General features: G+C 46.0%; 1 protein-coding gene across 3 annotated transcripts in view; it reads right to left on the reverse strand.

Moving 5' to 3' along the window:
- Positions 1 to 20,973, reverse strand: part of ME3 (malic enzyme 3) — a 182,887-nt gene that overhangs the window by 56,015 nt on the left and 105,899 nt on the right. For all 3 annotated transcript variants that reach the window (XM_074956276.1, XM_074956294.1, XM_074956286.1), the window contains exon 4: positions 5,407 to 5,482. In XM_074956276.1, the coding sequence (XP_074812377.1) occupies positions 5,407 to 5,482 (76 nt within the window). The remainder of the gene's footprint in view (positions 1 to 5,406; positions 5,483 to 20,973) is intronic.

Genomic DNA, 20,973 nt, shown 5'->3' on the forward strand with positions numbered 1-20,973 from the left:
CTAGTAAGAACAGGACAAAATGGCAATTCTGCCTTAATGCAGGAGGAAAGTGGTTAACACAATGCCAAGACCGTCCAAAACTGGCCAGGAGCTTCAGGGAACAGAGCATTCAGATTCAGAACATGTGGATTATTTGATTGAGGGTGACCTAAATGCACAATCTGGCTTGGATATCAAAGGAGAAGTCCATGGCGAAATTATATTTATTTACTGATTCACTGAGTTAATGCCAAAAGGGAACCCACATGCACTTTTAGGAGAAATAAGAGAATGGAGGATTATAAAATATCTCAACAGATCGCCTTTCTTTGGTGGGGGATAATAAAGATGGGTTTATTGGCTAGGGCTATTTGCTAGGGCAAACTGGCTTTGTGAACTCAGGGAAAGAATAAACCACATGATCAGCTCTTTTAGTTCAGGAGAAAAAATGATTTTCGAATGTTCTCTTTCAGCATATTTCTGATGATTAAAGGGAGATACCATTGGAGGATTTAAACTTGTGCTATATGGCTTTAATTCCATTGCTGATAAACGGTCAGACACTGTTATTCAATGCACACAATATACATCTCCCAAGGATCTTGCAGTTCTTTTCTCCCCCGAGTTAACCCGCAATTTTAAACTGGAAAAAACAGAACGGCACCAAACTGGCTCATGAAAAATCATGAGACGGGGGAAAGAAAAAGATGGCTTGTTTGGCACAGTGCATCCATGCATATATTTGTGTTTTGTCTCCCTGCCAATATCTGTTGTACATTTTGTGTAATGTTGGGTGTTCTAAAGATATCACGAGGTGTATGCAGTGGTTGCTCTTGTGACATTCCCTGAGTAGATGCCAGCTAGGGTTGCCAACTCTTTAATTGCACCAAACCAAACACTCCTGCCCCACCACCTGCCCCGCCCCTTCCCCAAGGCCCTGCCCCTCTTCATGCCATCCCCCTTCCCTCTGTCGCTCGCTCTCCCCCACCCTCACTCACTTTCTCCGGGCTGGGGTAGGGGGTTGGGGTACGGAAAGGGGGTGAGGGTTCTGGCTGGAGGTGCGGGATCTGGGGTGGGGCTGGGGATGAAGGGTTTGGGGTGCGGGAGAGGGCTCTGGGCTGGGGCAAAGTGGTGGGTATGGGTTGTGGGCTTGGGGTGCATGCGGGCTCCAGGTGGGGCCAGGAATGAGTTGTTCAGGGTGCAGAAGAGGGCTCTGGACTGGGGCAGGGGGTTAGGGTGCAGGGGCGGGGGGGCGTGAGGACTCTGGCTGGGGGTGCAGGCTCTGGGGTTGAGCCGGGGATGTGGAGTTTGGAGTGCAGGAGGGGGTTCAGGCTCCGGCTGGGGGTGTGGGCTCTGGGGTGGGGCTGGGGATCAGGGGTTTGGGGTGTGGGAGGGGGCTGGGGTAGGGTGTTCGGGTGTTGGGGTGGGGTGTGAGCTCCGTGAGGGAGTTTGGGTGCGGGAGGGGATTCCGGGCAGGGACAGGAGGTTGGGGTGCGGGACCAGGTGCAGAGTCCCGGAGGCACTTACTGCGGCTCCCAGGAAGCAGCTGTCAGGTCCCTGCAGCCCCTAGACGCATGGACAGCCAGGGAGGCTCCGCACGCTGCCTTCACGCACACAGGCGCCACCCCTGCAGCTCCCATTGGTCGCGGTTCCCGGCCAATGGGAGCTGCAAAGCCGGCCCTCGGGGCAGGGGCAGCATGCAGAGCCTCCCTGGCCGCCCATGCATCTAGACTCTAGGGACAGCAGGGACCTGGCAGCTGCTTCCGGGAGCCGCGTGGACCTTGGGCAAGCAGGCACCCTGCCTTAGTCCTGAGCACCCGCCACGTCACTGACCGGACTTTTAATGGCCCAGTCGGCAGCGCTGACTGGAGCCGCCAGGGCCCTTTTTGACTGGGCATTCCAGTCGAAAACCCAATGCCTGGCAACCCTAGTGCCAACTCCTTCCTACCGGGAGTCAGGGTGAAGTTTCAATGCAAAATGCATTAAAAATAACAGCAGGGCTGCAGACCTAGCAGAGGTTAAGCAGGGAATACCATAAAGCCATTACAAAGCCATTGCAGTAACAAGCCAATCACTAAGGGAAAACAGTACATGTACTTCTCTGCAGTCAATGCATTCATTTTCTTGCATTTGGGAAGATTTTCCTATTTACTTTTCTTTGTGAGTCAACACTAAGTGCTAGCCAGAGCTAGGAAAGGCTCTTTTTGGGTGGGGTCCATCTGTTTTTTGTGTGCACTCCCTCCCTAACCACGCCCGAGGCACACAACTGGGATTGGAAGATGGCAGATGTGGGAATATGGAAAGCAAAGAACTCATGCTTTGATGGAAATTTATGGTGAAACTAATGCAAATTCCATGGAAATTCTCTATGCAGAGATTGTTGTTTAAAAAGCAAGTCATAACTAACCAAATGCACCATGAAACCAATGATATACCTGAGATGATGATATTTTCATCCTGTGGATGGATGACTTAAACTCCACCATAGATTTCCACCACAACTTCAACCACTACCCATGAATTAAACTCTCTTGAACACTCCCACCATGATCAGCTTCAACAATGGAACCCTACAGACAACTGTATACAATAAACCCACGGATCATCACATCTACCTCATAAATCCAGTAACCACCCCAAACACACCAAGAAATCTTTATTTACAGCCAGGCTCAGATACCACAGAATATGCTCTGAGGGAAAAGTCTGGGATATACACTTTAACATACTCAAAACCACCTTCACCAAACAAGGACACTCCACCAGCGAAGTAGATCACGTCATGGAATGGGTCACCCAAATATCCCGAGAGAACTGGCTTCAATACAGAAATAAAACCCCCTCCAAATGCACACCCTTAGTTGTCACCTGCCCCCCACACTGGAACCCATATGAGGTTTTACCAAACAACTACAACCCATGCTCAATGAGGAACCCATCCTGAAAGAAATCTTTCCTGCACCCCCTCTCCTGGCCTTCAAACAACTCCCCAGCTGCTTCAAGCTCATCATCAGAAGCAAGCTCCCCACAGACCAGAACACAGCAACTCAAAGCGGCACCAGACCCTGCCAGAACAACAGATGCAAAACTTGCAGACTTTTCTCCACTGTACAATGATCAACACCCCGCACGACACCCCTTTCAAGATCCCTGGGACCTGCATTTGCTCATCACAACATGTGGTGTACCTCATCCAGAGCACGAAATGCCCCAATAACAACTACGTGGGTGAAAACAATCACTGCACTCTTGAATGAACTCACGCAGGAAATGATAAAAGAAAAAAACACTACATCACCTGTGGGTGAACACTTTTCACAAAGCGATCATGCTATATCTGACCTCTCAGTCTTCATCCTCGAAGAAAACCTGCACAACACTTTCAAAAGGTGAGTCTGGAGCTTAAATTCATAACTTTGCTAGACAATAAAAATCATGGACTGAACAGAGACACTGGATTTATGGCTTATTACAACAATGTGTAACCCACTAACCCTCCCCTTTTTTTCCTATGACTGCAGGGGTTTTAATCGGCCACTTAGAATCATAGAATATTAAGGTTGGAAGAGACCTCAGGAGATCATCTAGTCCAAGCCCCTGCTCAAAGCAGGACCAACACCAACTAAATCATCCCAGCCAGGGCTTTGTCAAGCCAGGCCTTAAAAACCTCTAAGGATGGAGATTCCACCACCTCCCTAGGTAACCCATTCCAGTGCTTCACCACCCTCCTAGTGAAATAGTGTTTCATAATATCCAACCTAAACCTCCCCCACTGCAACTTGAGACCATTGCTCCTTGTTCTGTCATCTGCCACCACTGAGGACAGCCTAGCTCCATCCTCTTTGGAACTCCGCTTCAGGTAGTTGAAGGCTGCTATCAAATCCCTCCTCACTGTTCTCTTCTGCAGACTAAATAAGCCCAGTTCCCTGTCTCTCCTCATAAGTCATGTGCCCCAGCCCCCTAATCATTTTCGTTGCCCTCTGCTGGACTCTCTCCAATTTCTCCACATCCCTTCTGTAGTTGGGGGACCAAAACTGGATGCAATACTCCAGGTGTGGCCTCACCAGTGCCGAATAGAGGAGAATAATCACTTCCCTCGATCTGCTGGCAATGCTCCTACTAATGCAGTCCAATACGCCGTTGGCCTTCTTGCTGCTTAGCCAGTGGGTCCCCAGCCTGTAGCGGTGCATGGGGTTCTTCCTTCCTAAGTGCAGGACTCTGCACTTGTCCTTGTTGAACCTCATCAGATTTCTTTTGGCCCAATCCTCCAATTTGTCTAGGTCTCTCTGGACCCTATCCCTACCCTCCAGCATATCTACCTCTCCCCGCAGCTTAGTGTCATCTGTGAACTTGCTGAGGGTGCAATTCATCCCATCATCCAGATCATTAATAAAGATGTTGAACAAAAGCGGCCCCAGAACCGACCCCTGGGGCACTCCGCTTGATACCGGCTGCCAACTAGACATCGAGCTGTTGATCACTACCCGTTGAGCCTGACAATCTAGCCAGCTTTCTATCCACCTTATATGGTCCCTTTATTACAGTTTTATGTGCTAAACTATCTGTTTGAGCTTGTATTTAGCTGTGACACTTGGAGTATCTACCTTTCCCAGACCCGAAAGAAGAGGTCTGTGTAGCTCGAAAGCTTATCTCTCATGCTAACAAAAGTTGGTCCAATAAAAGATATTACCACACCCACCTTGTCTTGCTAATAACCAACCAAATCATCTTCCAGAGTCTCAGATCCTGTCTCGTCCAGCAAAGCAAGCAAATTTTCCTTTCGATCCTGTATGCCCATTATAGTGGGCAATTTCTTGAATCACAGATTCACCAGGCCAGACTGATGGTGCTGCACCCACTATGCACAGTCTGTATGGATTGGAGAGGAGAAATCTGACCCAAGTTTTCAAAGTTTTCAAAGGAACAAAAGGAATTGTATAGATATAAGCTCAATAGAGCAGCCAGTGTAAAATTCTTAGTTGTACAGCTGTTGATGAACAAAGCTCAATGAACAGGGCATTTGCCTGTAGTTGAGAAAGGCAGGCTTGTGACTGAACCCCAGGATTAGGACTCAGGATTTCTGAGTTCTATTCCCAGCTTTGCCACAAATGTCCTTTGTGACCTTGGGTGAGTCACTTAACGTCTCTGTGCCAGTTTCCTCCTTGGCAAAAACACATTTATCAGACTCAAAGGGGTGCTTTGAATCTTAATTAAATAATGAATGGAAACCACTTTGAGATCATTGCAAAGAAAGCCTACAGAAGAACAAAATACTTCTCCTTTGATTTGTTTGTTCCAATGCAAAACTTGAGATCAGAGGGATAGGCTGCATTTCCTTTTGGAAGCTTCAAATTCTGTTAGATTATTGTGAGAAATGGAAAATATTTGCAAGCTTTTCTCAGCTCCATAAAAAGAAATCAAGCATACCTTTATATCTTCTTCGGGCCAGGAGTTTAGCATTGTTGCAATATGGCCTTTGTCATGAATGGTGATAAACAGCCCACTAAGAAATGAAACAAAAACAAACCATTCTATAAAATCAGTAACTACAAGGTAAGAGAGGAGAGTAGGTGGGAGCTGATTTACTGAACCCAATCATTAGACATGTATTACTTATTGGTGTGGAAATACTACCCCTGTATACTTGTTAATATCAAGGTTAGGGCTGATCTTATAACCGTTGGGCTTAAAGGCTACATGATTAGGCCCATAAGTCTCAACCATCGAGACCTGTTTTGCCACTTTTCCATTTCAGTCTGGCAAGAGTCAGATTTGGCTTAATGGACATTTCCTTAAAATAAAACCTTAAATGTAGCAGAGATTGGTAATTCCGCTTTTAGGCCTTTAATAAACCCTCTCGCAATGAGCTTATTGCAGCCAGTGCGTGGTTTTGGCTACAGAACACATCAGGAGGCAATGTGACTCAGTGACTGGGGCTAAAGAAACCTGGGTTCCATTCCAGACTCTGCAAGTCATTTCGCCTCCCTGTGCCTCTGTTTACTCACCAACCCTTTGTCTGTTTTGTCTATTTAGACTGTAAACTCTTAGGGGGAAGCTGCATCTCCCTATGTGTTTGTCCAGAGCCTAGCACCGTGAGGCTCCCAATGCATCTAGGACTGTAGGTACTTCTGTAATACAAATAATAATAATAATAATGGACTAAACTTCCAGAGGTCTGCACAAGGGGAAAATTGAAAGACATGCGCGCTTCTGTTTCACCCACCCTGCACTGGGTTTTGTGGGCACATTAACATTCAGTTTTATTCAGTTATCTAGCTTGCAAACACAAACCTCTTGTTTTCCCAGCAAAATCCATTTTAAGTGAGGCAAGGGATGTATGTGCATTCTACGCAGCTCTCCCAGTACGTAGTTCCGATGGCTCTGATGCCCAGGGTAAAATTTCAGTATTCAGATATTTGCGGTAGTAATGATGTACACCATTCATGCTAGGTACCTCCAAAGACAAAGATAGCCACCTGCCTACTCACTGGAAAATCAGATCAACATTACCAGACCATCACTCCTATCAGCTGCTTAGTGTTTTTTTGCTGTCACTCCCAGATGTACTGCCCTCTGAAAGTGGTATTTCTAGAATAGCCTCTGCAGTGTTATGCAGAGTGACTGACTTATGTTGTGACTGGCTTATGTCACGATGTCCCTTTTTTGAAACCCTACTTTACCAGTGATAACATAGAAAACAGCAGCCTGATGTATCCATTCTATACATGGAAAGTAGGTGCCCAATCCTGCAAGGTGATGAGTTCCCTCCACTCCTGTTGGCTTCAGGAAATCTTGAAGATTAGAGCCCTTGATTTGGACTGGGTGTAATGTATATAATATATATTTGGCAAAGTATCCATTGTATTTTTATTTTTTTATTATATATATCAGAAAGCAAATTTTTATATTGCCTCTAATTTCTTACAACCAGTCCAAGTCAAGGGCTGTACCCTGCAAGATTGCCTGAAGCTAACAGGAGTGGAGGGAGCTCGTCACCTTGCAGAATTTCCATTTCACAACTCTCGCTCTTAGGGCTTGTCTACTCTACAAAATTAAGTCGACTTAAGTTAAGTTGATGTACAGCCACCACAGTAATTAAAGTGGTGGTTCACATCCACACTTGCTCCTTCTGTCAGCGGTGTGCGTCCTCATCAGGGACATTGATAGCTGGAGCCTGGCAGCTCTGGGGCTGACAGCCTCAGGTGTCAACACCACGTGGGGCCCACAGCTGGGCCCCCCCGCTGCTGACAGCCACCCCAGCACTGACAGCCTGAGCTGTCAGCCAGACACGGGGCTCACCTGGTGCCCGGCTGACAGTGTAGGCTGTCAGCACCAGGGAAGGGGAGGGAGGGCTCCAGCTGTCAGCCTCACTTGGGGTTGACAACCAACAGGTGATGTAAATAATGCAGTGTCTACATGGACACTGCGTTGCCCTATCTACATTGACATAAGTGCTACACCTCTTATAGAGAAGGAGTTATTATGTTGGTGTAGCAGGGGACCTACTTCGGTAGAAGCAGCATTCTAGCATAGACACTGACAAATTAGGTCGACATAAGCCACCTTGCGTCAACCTAACTCTGTAGTGTAGACCAGGCCTTATAATGCTGCAGCTGCACCGCTGTAGTGCTTAGTGCAGACGCTATCTATGTTGATGGGAAAGCTTCTCCTGTCGGCACAGGTACTCCACATCCCTGAGAGGCGGTAGCTAAGGTGGTGAGAGAAGCCCTCCCATACCGCTGTTGCACCAGGGGTTAGGTTGATACAACTGCGTTGCTCAGGGGCATGGAAAATCCACACCCCTGAGCGAAGTAGTTATACCGACATAAGTTTGCAGTGTGGACCAAGCCTTACTATCTGTTCTAAATCAGGGAACACATGCTAGTGATAAGCATTATTCTGTAACACAGTTACAATTATTAACAGCATAGCATCATGAGGGAGCTCTGGAGCCACTGGAGAAGTAGCTCGGCATTTCTAAGCCACAAAAGCTCTTCAGTCCAGGCAAATACAGATCATTTCATGGTTTTGTCTTCCAATATAAAAACATCAGCTACAAAGGAGATATTTTATAGGGCTTTGAAAAACCATCCCCTTTCCAAGCCCAGAACACTGCTGCATGAGCAAACCGAACTGGAAAGCAATGATTCGTTTGAGAACAATTAAAACAGAAGAGTATACAACTTTTTACAGCCATTAGTTGCTTTTGGTAGCCGACAAAAGGAATTTTGCTGTGCACTAGACTCCTGCTGAGAATCTTGATTAAAAAAAAGACCATGGTTTTTTAAACAGAGGAAATACAAAATATAGTGATAATTTCTGTGGTAATCAGCACCTGAGCACACAGGAAAACTGGAAATGTAATAAAATTGAATCTACCAGTCGATGTACACAGTACAATGCTTTTAAACAGTCCCCACTAACCAACAACAAGTTAAGCACATACACATAGAATCACAGAATCATAGTAGATTAGAGTTGGAAGAGACCTCAGAAGGTCATCTAGTCCAACCCCCTGCTCAAAGCAGGACCAACCCCAACCAAATCATCCCAGCCAGGGCTTTGTCAAGCTGGGCCTTAAAAACCTCTAAGGATGGAGATTCCACCACCTCCCTAGGTAACCCATTCCAGTGCTTCACCACGCTCCTAGTGAAATAGTGTTTCCTAATATCCAACCTAGACCTCCCCCACTGCAACTTGAGACCATTACTCCTTGTTCTATCATCTGCTACCACTGAGAACAGCCGAGCTCCATCCTCTTTGGAACCCCACTTCAGGTAGTTGAAGGCTGTTATCAAATCCCCCTCACTCACTCATGTGCCCCAGCCTCCTAATCATTTTCGTTGCCCTCCACTGGACTCTCTCCAATTTGTCCACATCCTTTCTGTAGTGGGGGAAAATTGGATGCATACTCCAGGTGTGGCCTCACCAGTGCCAAAAAGAGGAGAATAATCACTTTCCTTGATCTGCTGGTAATGCTCCTGCTAATGCAGCCCAATATGCCTTTAGCCTTCTTGGCAACAAGGGCACACTGTTGACTCATATCCAGCTTCTCGTCCACTGTAATCCCCAAGTCCTTTTCTGCAGAACTGCCGCTTAGCCAGTCGGTCCCCAGCCTGTAGCGGTACATGGGATTCTTCCGTCCTAAGTGCAGGACTCTGCACTTGTCCTTGTTGAACCTCATCAGATTTCTTTTGGCCCAATCTTCCAATTTGTCTAGGTCACTCTCGACCCTATCCCTACCCTCCAGTGTATCTACCTCTCCCCCCGGCTTAGGGTCATCCACAAACTTGCTGAGGGTGCAATCCATCCCATCATCCAAATAATTAATGAAGATGTTGAACAAAACTGGCCCCAGGACCGACCCCTGGGGCACTCCGCTTGATACCAGCTGCCAACTAGACGTGGATCCATTGATCACTACCCATTGAGCCCAATGATCTAGCCAGCTTTCTAATCCACCTTATAGCCCATTCATCCAATCCATATTTCTTTAACTTGCTGGCAAGAATACTGTGGGAAACTGTATCAAAAGCTTTGCTAAATCAAGGTATATCATGTCCACTGCTTTCACCATATCCACAGAGCCAATTATCTCATCATAGAAGGCAATCAGTTTGGTCAGGCATGACTTGCCCTTGGTGAATCCACGTTGACTGTTCCTGATCACCTTCCTCTCATCCAAGTGCTTCAAAATGGATTCCTTGAGGACCTGCTCCATGATTTTTCCGGGGAATGAGGTGAGACTGACCGGTCTGTAGTTCCCCGGGTTCTCCTTCTTCCCTTTTTTAAAGATGGGCACTATATTTGCCTTTTTCCAATTGTCCAGTACCTCCCCTGATCGCCACAAGATTTTAAAGATAATGGCCAATGGCTCTGCAATCACATCAGCAAACTCCCTCATATCATGCAGATCTCCTTCTCTGGCCTATCTCAAAAGAATTAACAGATGCTAATCTCAATTATAGAGACATACAGTAATCAAAAGCATATTCTTTAGGATGGTCTTCACATGATTCTGCATGAAAAAGGGAGTAGTTGACCAGATCTTAAAAGTACAAATTAGCAACATAACTAAAAAGCGTATCAACTCAAAAAAAAAAAATGTAAAGGGTAGTAATAATGTATTATTTCATGTATTTAATAGAGACACCATTGTGTTAATTTCTGGGCACACTTTACATGGATTAAATCATTTATAATTTTTTTAAATAATAAAGCATATATCCTTGAAAATCCCATAGGATCTAATCAGCTATTTAACCTCTTTAAAATGTCCATCCCTAGACATTATATGTGCCTTTACAGACCAAGAGCCAAATTTAGTGATGCATCTAATTTGCATGATAACTTGCCACAAACGTAGTATGAAGTGTCCTCTGGGTTCGCACAGGTGTAACTGACTAGCTCGGTCAGTGGAACCCAGCAAACAATTCTGTTGATGACTGCACAAGCGGGAATAGCATCCAGCTCACATTCTGAGCTGCACTGGCTATGCAGGGACCGCACCAGGGAGTGGAGATGAGGCCGTGTCATTTTCACAGTCACTTTTCAGAGTAGATGTGACACAGAGAGAGACACAGTTACTTGCTAATGTACTGGGAAATCCTCATATCTAATTAATGACACCAAGCAGTACACAAGAAGTATCTGAGTTACCGAAAGATAAAGTTCACTTAGAAGAAAGCATGTAGTGTGAACAACAGACTCCTGCTTCTGGTGTGCCCTCTATTCTTCTTTGGTTTAGGCTTAGATACTTTGCTTCCTGGAAATTAAAAGATAACTATATTCGTGCTAGCCTACTTGGCACTTAATGAAAATGAAATTAGTTAACAAAAGGTCAAGGACATTGCTCAAACCGCTCAGGGGACCTCAGTACAGTGCACGTGCAATTCTTCTGACAGACTCATTTTTTACTATTAGTCTGGCATTCCAAGCATAGTTCACTACAATGCAATGTGTGGTCCCTTCTCCCCACTCAAAAAATAAAAGAAGTGAATATATAAGTGGCTAGGTAGAAGCCAAACGGGGGAGAAGGAGAGATGGGTAAACATAATAATAGGAAACAAGGCTGATTAAAAATTAACTGCAGTAAAATTAACTGAGTCTGGTCAAGATGCACAAACTCTGCCATTCTCCCAGCTAAACAATAACCTAAGGAAGGAGCTAGCTTCTTGGGAGGTAAGGTCACATGCCTTTCTCCAATATACCGCACAGAGTGATCCAATCTACGCTTGGAGCAGGGCAGTTGGCACTGGTATCATATTCAGCTGCTTCCTCATCACGGGTTTCACTCTAGTCTGCTCAGGGATGATGAATGCATATTTGATTCTAACATGCCTCTCATCCATTCAGCCTGCCTAATTCACATGACCTGTATGGAGGACCACGAGAGTTTACTCTTTCTTCTTTCCCAAATCTTCTCTCAGAAGATGGTTAGTCTCAGGCCCGGGAGACAGGAGACCTATCCTCCATTTTTGTCACCAACACAGGCTTCTCTGTTCCATGATCTGTGAAATGGGGATAATAAAGCTAATCTGCCTTACAAGAGCATTTTTCATCCCCATGTCTGAGGCAGTCTGTCCCTTTGTACTTACACTTTCTTTCTGCTTCCGTTCATAGAAGTGCTGTCCGAATAAACTGTGAAGCTAAACTTTTTTGCCTGCATTTGGTTACTTAACACATGAACCATCCAAAACATACTGTTATCACTTAATATCTGTTAAGCCTGGACAATGTTCTTGGCACTGTACAAGACCTGAAAGGAAGACAGTCCAGACCTTGAAGAGCTTCCTGTCCAGTAGACCAAACCCAAGAAGACAGGACACACTCCACGCCCGGCAGAGGAAACAACATTGGTTTATTGCTGATTTTTCTAAAAATAATGTTTGAGTGGTTCACTTCTTGTGGGAGTCCTGGAAAAAGCATAGCAGATGTTTGCAAATAAGAATGTTCTTTTTCTGCTTTCATTTAATGAGATGCTGGTTTTCCAAAGACAACCTACTAACAACAATACCAGTTAGGTCATTGGCCTAGGACGTGAGGGAGCTGGGTTCGAGTCCCTGCTCCAGCACAGACTTCCTTGGGCAGGTTACTTAGGCGCTCTGTGTCTTGGCTTCCCATCTGTAAAATTGGAATAAGAGCACTGCCCTGTCTCACGGGTGTTTGTGAGACTCCAGCCAGTGGGAAACGCAGAAGCCAAAGCAGGGACTGTTGTATTAGAGGAAGGGGGTAAAAGGGGCTATTCTCACCTCAGAGGGGAAAAAAACATGATCAAGTGAGAGGACTCTATTTCTATAGTATTAAACATTTCGATTTCAGCAATAGGCCTACGTGGTGCTTCTCAGAGGGATACGGTCCCTGAGTCGAGGACCTTACTGTCTAGCTATTAGAACATGAAGAAAGCAAAGTGCTTCACACATGAACAATTAATGGAGCATCTTATCCTACTGCAGTAGAGGAAAGAAACTGAGATAACGTGCCTGAGTCTCTAGGTAGCCACTCACCCATGTGCAGAGTGAGTGCTGACCACTACCAGATCAAAATGGTCATGCAAGGCCCCTGATCCTGCAAACACTTGTGCACATTCACAGACTTAGAGTTTAAGGAATCATTGGGTCATCCAGACTGACCTCTTGTATATCACAGACCATTAAATTTCACCATGTGCGTAGTCCTATTTAAGTCAATGGGGCTGCACACAAAGGCACTGCTCTTTCTGCATACAGTGAATTGTAGAACTGGGACCTAAATGACGAACAAGGCAGAGAATTATGGTGTATTAAAAAGTCTTAAAATTGTGCTATGTGTCTTTAACTTCTCAGGGGTTTTCTCTGACCTGTGTGCAGGCAAGCAGGGGGTTCTGTACGGAAACATGCAAACAGAGTAATCTTGTAGCCAGCCAGCCTAGAGTAAGGTGGGGAGAGTTGTGCCTCTCTATTTTTTTTAAGGAGCAGCCTGCTTTGTTCTTCTCTGTTTTGTGGTTCTTGGGGATATTGTTCTGGAGTCTAAGAATTAAAGTAGTGTTACGTTGCAACCTTCCAGCAGAGTATTTTATGCTTGTATCTAACTTCTCAATGTGTCTGCCATAAGCATAATGTGAAGAATCAGTGTTCTATTTTTCTATTTTGAATACAGGGATGGTGCTCAGGTATGACTGCAATAAGGGCCTTATAGTAGACGAAAACTAATTGAAAGTATCAGCTATCAGCAGAGCAATATGCATTTCTGAAAATAAATGAATACACCTAAACAATTTTGGCTAAGGGCAGATTGAAATACACCACAATTCAGTGCTACTGTCCATAAAAGAAGATTGATTCTACAGATCAAACTGCTGACATACAAGAGGCAAATTTCTACATTCACCATTAAAGACAGAATGTTGAAATCCTGGCCCAATTAAGTCAAAGGCTGTTTTGACTTCAGCAGGACAGAGGAGGTAAGGAATCTGTGCAAAGCTGTTACTTAAAAAATTATGGGCCAGATCCCTGGCTACATCTGAGGACTACACAGTGGAGCTCAGAAATGGGCTACAAAGGTGGCTTTAAGCGACTTTTGTTTCTCTGATTCTGGGCTGACTGTGCACCAAGCCGGGTTCCCTACAGTATATTGCTGGCTGCCCATAACTGCAAAGGCACCCATATAGCAGCTGGGGCTCAGCAGGGCAACAGTGATGCCCAAGCCACACCTCCTATCCTGGCCATTGCATAGTGGTGAACTACTTCATCCCTTTTCCTAGCTTTATGGGACTGGTGGATTCCCCTTCAGGGAATTTGGAGCCATTTTGTGCTGGTGATGCAGTGCAGAGCAGCTACAGCACAGCCAAGGCTCTGGGCCTTTAGGCTTCCAAAATCAAACATGAAACTGACACATTATGCAGCTTGGGTCTCCAGAGCCTTTTCAGTCAGCCACACCCCCTTATTATTATGATTATTCTTTTGTAATCACTGTGGTAACAGGATTAGATGCTCTGAAATAAACTTAAAAACTGTTTGGCTCTTTTTGGAAAGCTAGAGTTTGTAACATGCCTCTGGGATATTGTTTTTGGAGTCATTATGTTTTAATATGCACATATTTGTCTAAATATTGTGTAATCAATCATCAAACTGGACAAAATCAACATGGTAACTCAGTGATTTTTAGAAGTTTGTTTACATGTAGATGGAAGACTTTTTGTCAATAGTCAGATTTATTTATTTTATTCAGGGAAATAATAGTGTGCGGGTACTAATGAAAAACAAATAATACAGTCCAAAGTAAGAGTGATTCTTATTATATTCTATTCAGAGATTTATAGGACAAAACCCTACTGTCTATATATGATAAGCTTTATCCTGAAATAATCCATTTGTGGGAGAGGGAACAGGGCTGCCTTCACTCGTCATGTAAACATTTCTAAAGCTGTCATCACATACTTCAGATGGGAAAACTAGAATTTAATATCAGACCCAGAAGATGCAGTTTCAAAAGTTCACGATAAAGAGCCCCACATGTTTAAACATCCAGGATCCTGAGGGACTGAAAGTAGATATGCAGCAAAGAGCATTTAAAATACTGTTTATGAATAAGTAAAGACAATTAAAAAAAACCAGATTCTCAATACTAATTAGTGCACAAGTATTTCTGATGGAGACCTCGATCCTGCAACTTCTTTGGCATGGGCAGACTCCTTGCACATCCCTGGAGCCCCTCATTCACCACTTTGGGGTTCTGTGGAGGGGAGAACCCATGGCAGGATCGGGGCCTCTGTCATAACTTTTTGATCCAATTGATAGTTTGCCACATAATTATCAGATTTTTTTTTTAAATCACCCTAGTATAGTACATAAATAAATGAGCCTTTTCCCCTTTTCAGAAATGGAGGGGCGAGTGGCAGGGGCCGAGGGTGGCAAACATCACACAGAATGCTTGTGAAGCAGCAGAGGGATGGACTGTATGCTCTAATTCCATCTCTAATTCCATTCTAAATTCTGATTAAGGAGAGGTAATGAGCAATACGGCTGGGTCTGATCACAATTAGTTGCACTTATTTGAGCCTAATCACTCTCACGGGCAGGCTCTGCTTTTAAGCAGAAAAGCTTTAACCCAAGTGCTCTCATGTATCCTTTGCCAATCCCAATGGAATGCTTCACATTATGATATTCAACAGTACAGGCCCCTCTGGGGTTTCAAGACTCAATTGAAGGCTTTATTCAGCCTTAATTTTCAGCAATTGTCATATTTTTAAGTATAACCCTGGGAATGACCCTTGCATTTTAGAGGGCTGCATGAGGATTGAGCCACAGAGCTCCTATTAAAGTCAATGTGTGGTAAAAATCTGTGCAATTCTGAAGATTTAGGGCCTTGATTTTTACATATTTGGAGCAACCGCAGCTCCCACTGGTTCACCAGTGCTGACATGTGAAAAATTAGGCCGATAGTGGCAGTCTGTTGTATGACGTAAATACATAGGTGTGGATGGATCAGAGCCATGCTTCTGGCAAGACCAGAGACGCTGAGGGATCCGATCCACCATCCAGTCAGTTTGCAGGTCAAGACTAGACTCATTATACCCTGCCCACGCTTGACGAGCAGAATGAGCCACAGGTTCAAGCTCAGGGATAGAAGGCTGAGTTCATTCCTCATCCTGTTCTGCGGTGAGACCCCCAATCCCAGCCCTCACAGCATGATGGACACCTGGCAATTGAGAATTAGAGAGGGGAAAAGTGTACCAGTTTACCAGCATTAAGCATTGCCAAGGGAGGCAGACAGTGCTACCTATGGCCTGTCTTAAGCAGCAGTATCAAAACTGGACTTCATCTATTATAACTGTCAGCACACCTTTTATTTCATTTTACAGGCTCATGCAAAGGTTAAGGAGAGATCAAGTTTGCCTGGGGAAGTTCAATTAAATCCTAGCCTGATTGTGTTTCCTTCTCACGCTGAGAAAACTTCACTGAGACCACACCTACACTTTTCAAATGCACCGCAGGCAGCCCCGAGGATAAAGGAAGAACTTGGACAAAGTGTGACACAGAGAACAAAAAAAGGAAAGAAAAATATTTGTACAGTATAAGGGCAATTTGCCTTCAGCTAAATGAAGTCTAATCTGGCACATCCTGTCCTGGCAAGGTGGATACATTTATTAAAATGTCCCTATCTCTATTTTAAATTGCACTTATCACACAAACATTAACGGCTACATTTTCAAATGTCACGTGCCTAAGACGTGCTTGGCTTGCTGTATCGTACGCTTAGCAGTTTACCCTCAGGGCTCTGCTTATCAGGCATAAGACATGAAATGTTTGGAATTACAGCATTAAGGATAAAACATGACCTTCTGTTCATCCCACTCATAGAATTATAGCAGGAAAAGACCTACTAGGGCCTAGCTACTAGCCCCCGGCTGGCGCAAAATCGCTCCCTCCACTTTCTTTTCTAACATTTTGTCTGGTCTATTTAAAAAAGCCTCCCCAAACCCTGGTGCACCCACCACTTCCTTTGGGAGACTTTTCCACCGCCTAACAGATCTCACCCATAGAAAGATTTTCATGATAATCAACTTATCTTTTCCCTTTCCCTTTCATCCCATTACTGCTTGTTATGCACCTGGGCACCAACCTAGATATTTCTTCCCCCTCCTTGGTGCTTATCCCACTGTAACTCCTCCTTATATCGAGATGCACAAACGTACACCAGGGCTAAATTAACAGCTCTGATTCTCCTTCCTGAAAGGCTCCTGCACCTCAACCCCTGGCATCTCTTTTTTATTTTCAGTTTCTCTATCAGCCCTGCTCCCACTACTCCTCCTTCCTGTCTCTGCCCAAATTCTTTACTAACAAATCTGATGCCATCTGACAAGAGCTCTGCTCCCTTCTGTGGCTTCCCTACCCCTCTTCTCCCTGTCCAAAGCCCTCCTGCTTTCATTCCAGTCACAGAGAAATCTCTCCTACTACACACCTCATATCCCACTTGTCCTGCCTCCTTGACTGCATCCCCTTCCACCCTGATACATATCCACCTTCCTTTCTCAGCTGGCACCTTTCCCTTAGCCTGCAAACGCATTCCCTTGCATCCCCTATCCCTGATCAACCCTCACTTGATCTCCTCAAGCTCCTCCTTTGAGCCTACCTACTCAGAAACTGCATAGGGAATTCCACTGGCCTAATTTCAAAACAACTGGTCTAATTTCAAAGCTGACATCTGGGGTGAAATCCTGGCCTTCTTCAAGTCAACAGGAGTTTTGCCATTGATTTCGATGGGGCTGGGATTTCACCCCTGTGTTAGGCAGTTACTTGTGATCTCAAATGTCACGGGGTCCACATGGTGCTCCAGAGAGACTAGCGGGTGAGAGAGGAGGATGAAGAAAAGCAGAGAGGGGGAAACCAATAGCTGCAGTACATTATACACTATGTACCAGCCATCCACGTAGGCCAGCTTGACTTTGAGGGAGCATGTGGAAGGTTCCTGAACCTAAGACACAGCACAGACTTCCCTTAGCTAGAAAAACTCTTGAAGAGATTGAGTTGCCTTGAAAAAGACCCTATGAATTTAAATTACAATGTGAGAGAGAAAGGATGTTGACTCTTACTTTCCTTGTCTCCCTCCTGGTTAACCCAGCTTCCTGCTCTGGGGCACCTAGGGTGTGTCTACACAAAGGGGTAAATCCGAAGCTTTTGGATGCATGTTAAGTAATGCACGGTGTGGGAGTAGGGTTGCCAGGTATCCAGTTTTCGACCAGAACGCCTGGTCAAAAACAGACCATGGCAGCTCCAGTCAGCACTGCTGACCGGGATGTTAAAAGTCCAGTCAGTGATGCAGAGGGGGCCTGGGGCTGAGGCAGGCTTCCCACCTGCCTTTGCTCCATGCGGCTCCTGGAAGCAGCCCTCAGATTCTTGCGACCCTAGGCCCTGCCCGAGTGCCGGGTCTGCAGCTCCCATTGGCCAAGAACCGCAACCAATAGGAGCTGCGGGGGCGGTGCCTGTGGGCACAAGGGCAACGTGTGGTGCCGCGGAGCCTACCTGGCTTCCCATGCATCTAGGGGCCGCAGGGACCTGGTGGCCACTTCCTAGACGCTGCGGTAAATGCTGCTGGGACCCTGCACCCCCTCCTACATCCCAACCCCCTGCCCCAGCCCTGAGCCTCCTCCTGCACCCCAAACCCTTCATCTCCGGCCCCAACCCAGAGCCCACACCCCAAGCTGGAGCCCTCACCTCCTTCACACCCCACTGCCCTGCCCCAGCCTGGAGCCCCCTCCTGCACCCCAAACCTCTCATCCCTGACCCCACCCCAGAGCCCATACCCCCTGCCGGAGCCCTCACCCGCTGCACCCCAACCCCCTGCCCCAGCCTGGACCTCCCTCCTGTACCCCAAACCCCTCATCCTCAGCCCCACCCCAGAGCCCTCACAACTTGCCCCCATACCCCAACCCCCTGCCCCAGCCTGGAGCCCTGTCCCACACTCTGAATTCCTCATTTCTGGCCCCGCCCAGAGCCCGCACTCCCAGCTGGAGCCCTTACTCCCCTCCGCACCCCAACCCCCTGCCCCAGCCTAGTGAAAGTGAGGGTGGGGGAGAGCGAGTGATGGAGGGAGGGGGGATGAAGCGAGCAGGGGGCGGGGCCTCTGGGAAGGGGCTGGGCATGGGCGGGCCAGGGGTGTTTGGTTTTGTGCTATTAGAAAGTTGGCAACCCTATATGGGAGTGACACCGATAGCATGCACATGGAATGCCTGTTTCACTTCCAATTCACATCGTGTGAACGCACAGAGGCAGTGTATTGTGAGTGAGGGCATAATGTTCTTCGCAGGTATCTCATGGTCCTTTGATTCACCTCTGAGCAGAGTGCATGCTGGGATTATTTTCACTATGAACTGCGGGAAGCCGGGTGGGTTTAAATTTAAAAAAAATCCAATGATTCTGCTGTCTCTGCACCATGCTTTCTTTCTGGGCTGGTTTATACCATTTTCAAAATGTGCTCAGTCAGTCATTTGTCATTTGCCTGGGCGGTGCTCGACCCCCCTCTCCGCCTCAGGCCTGCCCCCACTCCACCTCTTCCCCCAAGGCCTCCAGGACAAATTACAACAACTCAGTCACCTTTTCAAGCCATAGACAGAAACTCATTTGTGTATATATGTTTTCCTGCTTTAAACTTGTAATAACTCCCTCATTTCTTTTCTTAGTTAATAATCTTTAGTTCATTTATTACAGGATGGGCTACAAGCGTTATCTTTGGTGAGAGATTTAATGTACAAATTGACCTGGGGTAAGTGACTGGTCTCTTGAGACTGGAAGCCACCTGAATCTTTTGTGATCTTTGGTGTATAGCAACCAACTATCATTAAGTCCAACTTGTCTGCGTGGTAAGATAGACTGGAATGCCCAAGGAAACTATCTGAGACTCCATGGTAAGACTGTTATAGTGCTTGAGGACTTCACGCTTGTTATAGGATTGGTAAAATATCATTATAGAACACAAAACCAGTTTCAGGTCTCTGCCCTGCTTCTTGAGAGTCTGCCCTGACATTGGCATTCATGGTTGTGAACCACTCCAGACAGCATGACATGAGTCACCATTGCTATCTGGAAGCTGGCTACTCCAGAATGTTGCCGGTCTGTAGCTAACCAATTTGGCATGGGGGGATCAATTGTGGGGGCCATTCTCAAGCAGGTCTGCTATGTGCTGTCTAACTGGGCCATGAAACTGAGGTAATGCTCAGAAAATTATTGATAGCCTTGCATGTATGGGGTTCCTAAACTGTATAGGTGCAACTGATGAATGATGCACCTATCATTTTCTTCAAACCCCCTCCTCCCTCCGTGCCCCGCATCAGGGCGCAGAATTTATAAATAGAAAGGGCTATTTCTCCATGGTGCTGCAAGGACTGGTGGACCACCACAGCAAGTTTACGGACATACATTAATGCAGACTGGTCTGGAAGGGTCCACAATGCTAGGATCTTCTGGAACTCAGTACTATTTAAATTAATGGAGAAAGGATTGTTTGCCCTTAGGATCACTGTGGATATTAACGCGGTGGAGGGTGGTCTGGTTATTTTGGGAGACCCGGCGTATCCCCTAATGTCCTGGCTAACAAAGCCGTACTCAGGCCACTTGGATAGAAGGCAGGAACATATCGACTATTGCCGCCGTAGTTGCAGAATGGTAGTGGAGTGTGCATTTGGCTGTTTGAAAGGCAGATGGCGCTGTTTATGGAATTGCTTTGAAGCAGCAGGAAAAAAGTATTCCAATCATTACAATTGCATGTTGTGTTTTGTGTAATACTTGTGAGAGCACGGGGAAAGCCTTGCAGACGGGTGGGAGGCTGAAGTGTGGAGACGTCCCATAGAGAAACACAAACAGCCGGGGGAATGCTATAAGGGATGTCTATTGTTCATATTTTGAGTCTCATGGCTGAACATGTTAGCCCGTAGGGGTTGTATTGGGATACAGACATTGTGAACACTGGGGTATTGTGTGTGTGTGGTTTAAGTTTAGCATTCCCTGTGTGCTTTTGCAAAACCCATGCATTATTTCATCCCTATTTAAAGGATTTTCTGTGTTAACTGCAATGATGACTCATAATGGATGTACGGTGAATGGTTTTTAAAGTTTTAATGAAACCTCTGGAAAAATAATCTCTTTGTATTTCGAAATACATTTAACTAACCAGCCTGCAAAATAACCAATTATACATAATCCTTTTAATGAATGCAACAGTGCAAACAGAACTCAAAGTGCAACAGTAAGAACATTCCAAATACAACGTTTTTGGTGGTGGTGGTGGTGGGCGGGGGGTGGGCGTAAAGTCGTCAGGCTAGTATACACCTTGCCTCTGGCTCTCATGTCCACATGGGTTCTGGGGTTGGGTGCCGTGGCTCAAAATTGGTTGGGGCATTGGAAGGCTCAAAAGAGCCGGACTCCCAGGTGCAAGTGTTCTCGGACTCCAGAGGTTGTATCGGAGAGGTGAATGGGAGCTGCTGGGAGCGCTGCTGTGGGGATGTGGCGGTTAGGGGTT

This window comes from Natator depressus, chromosome 1 (assembly GCF_965152275.1).
Source record: "Natator depressus isolate rNatDep1 chromosome 1, rNatDep2.hap1, whole genome shotgun sequence".
Classification (NCBI taxonomy): Eukaryota; Metazoa; Chordata; order Testudines; family Cheloniidae; genus Natator; species Natator depressus.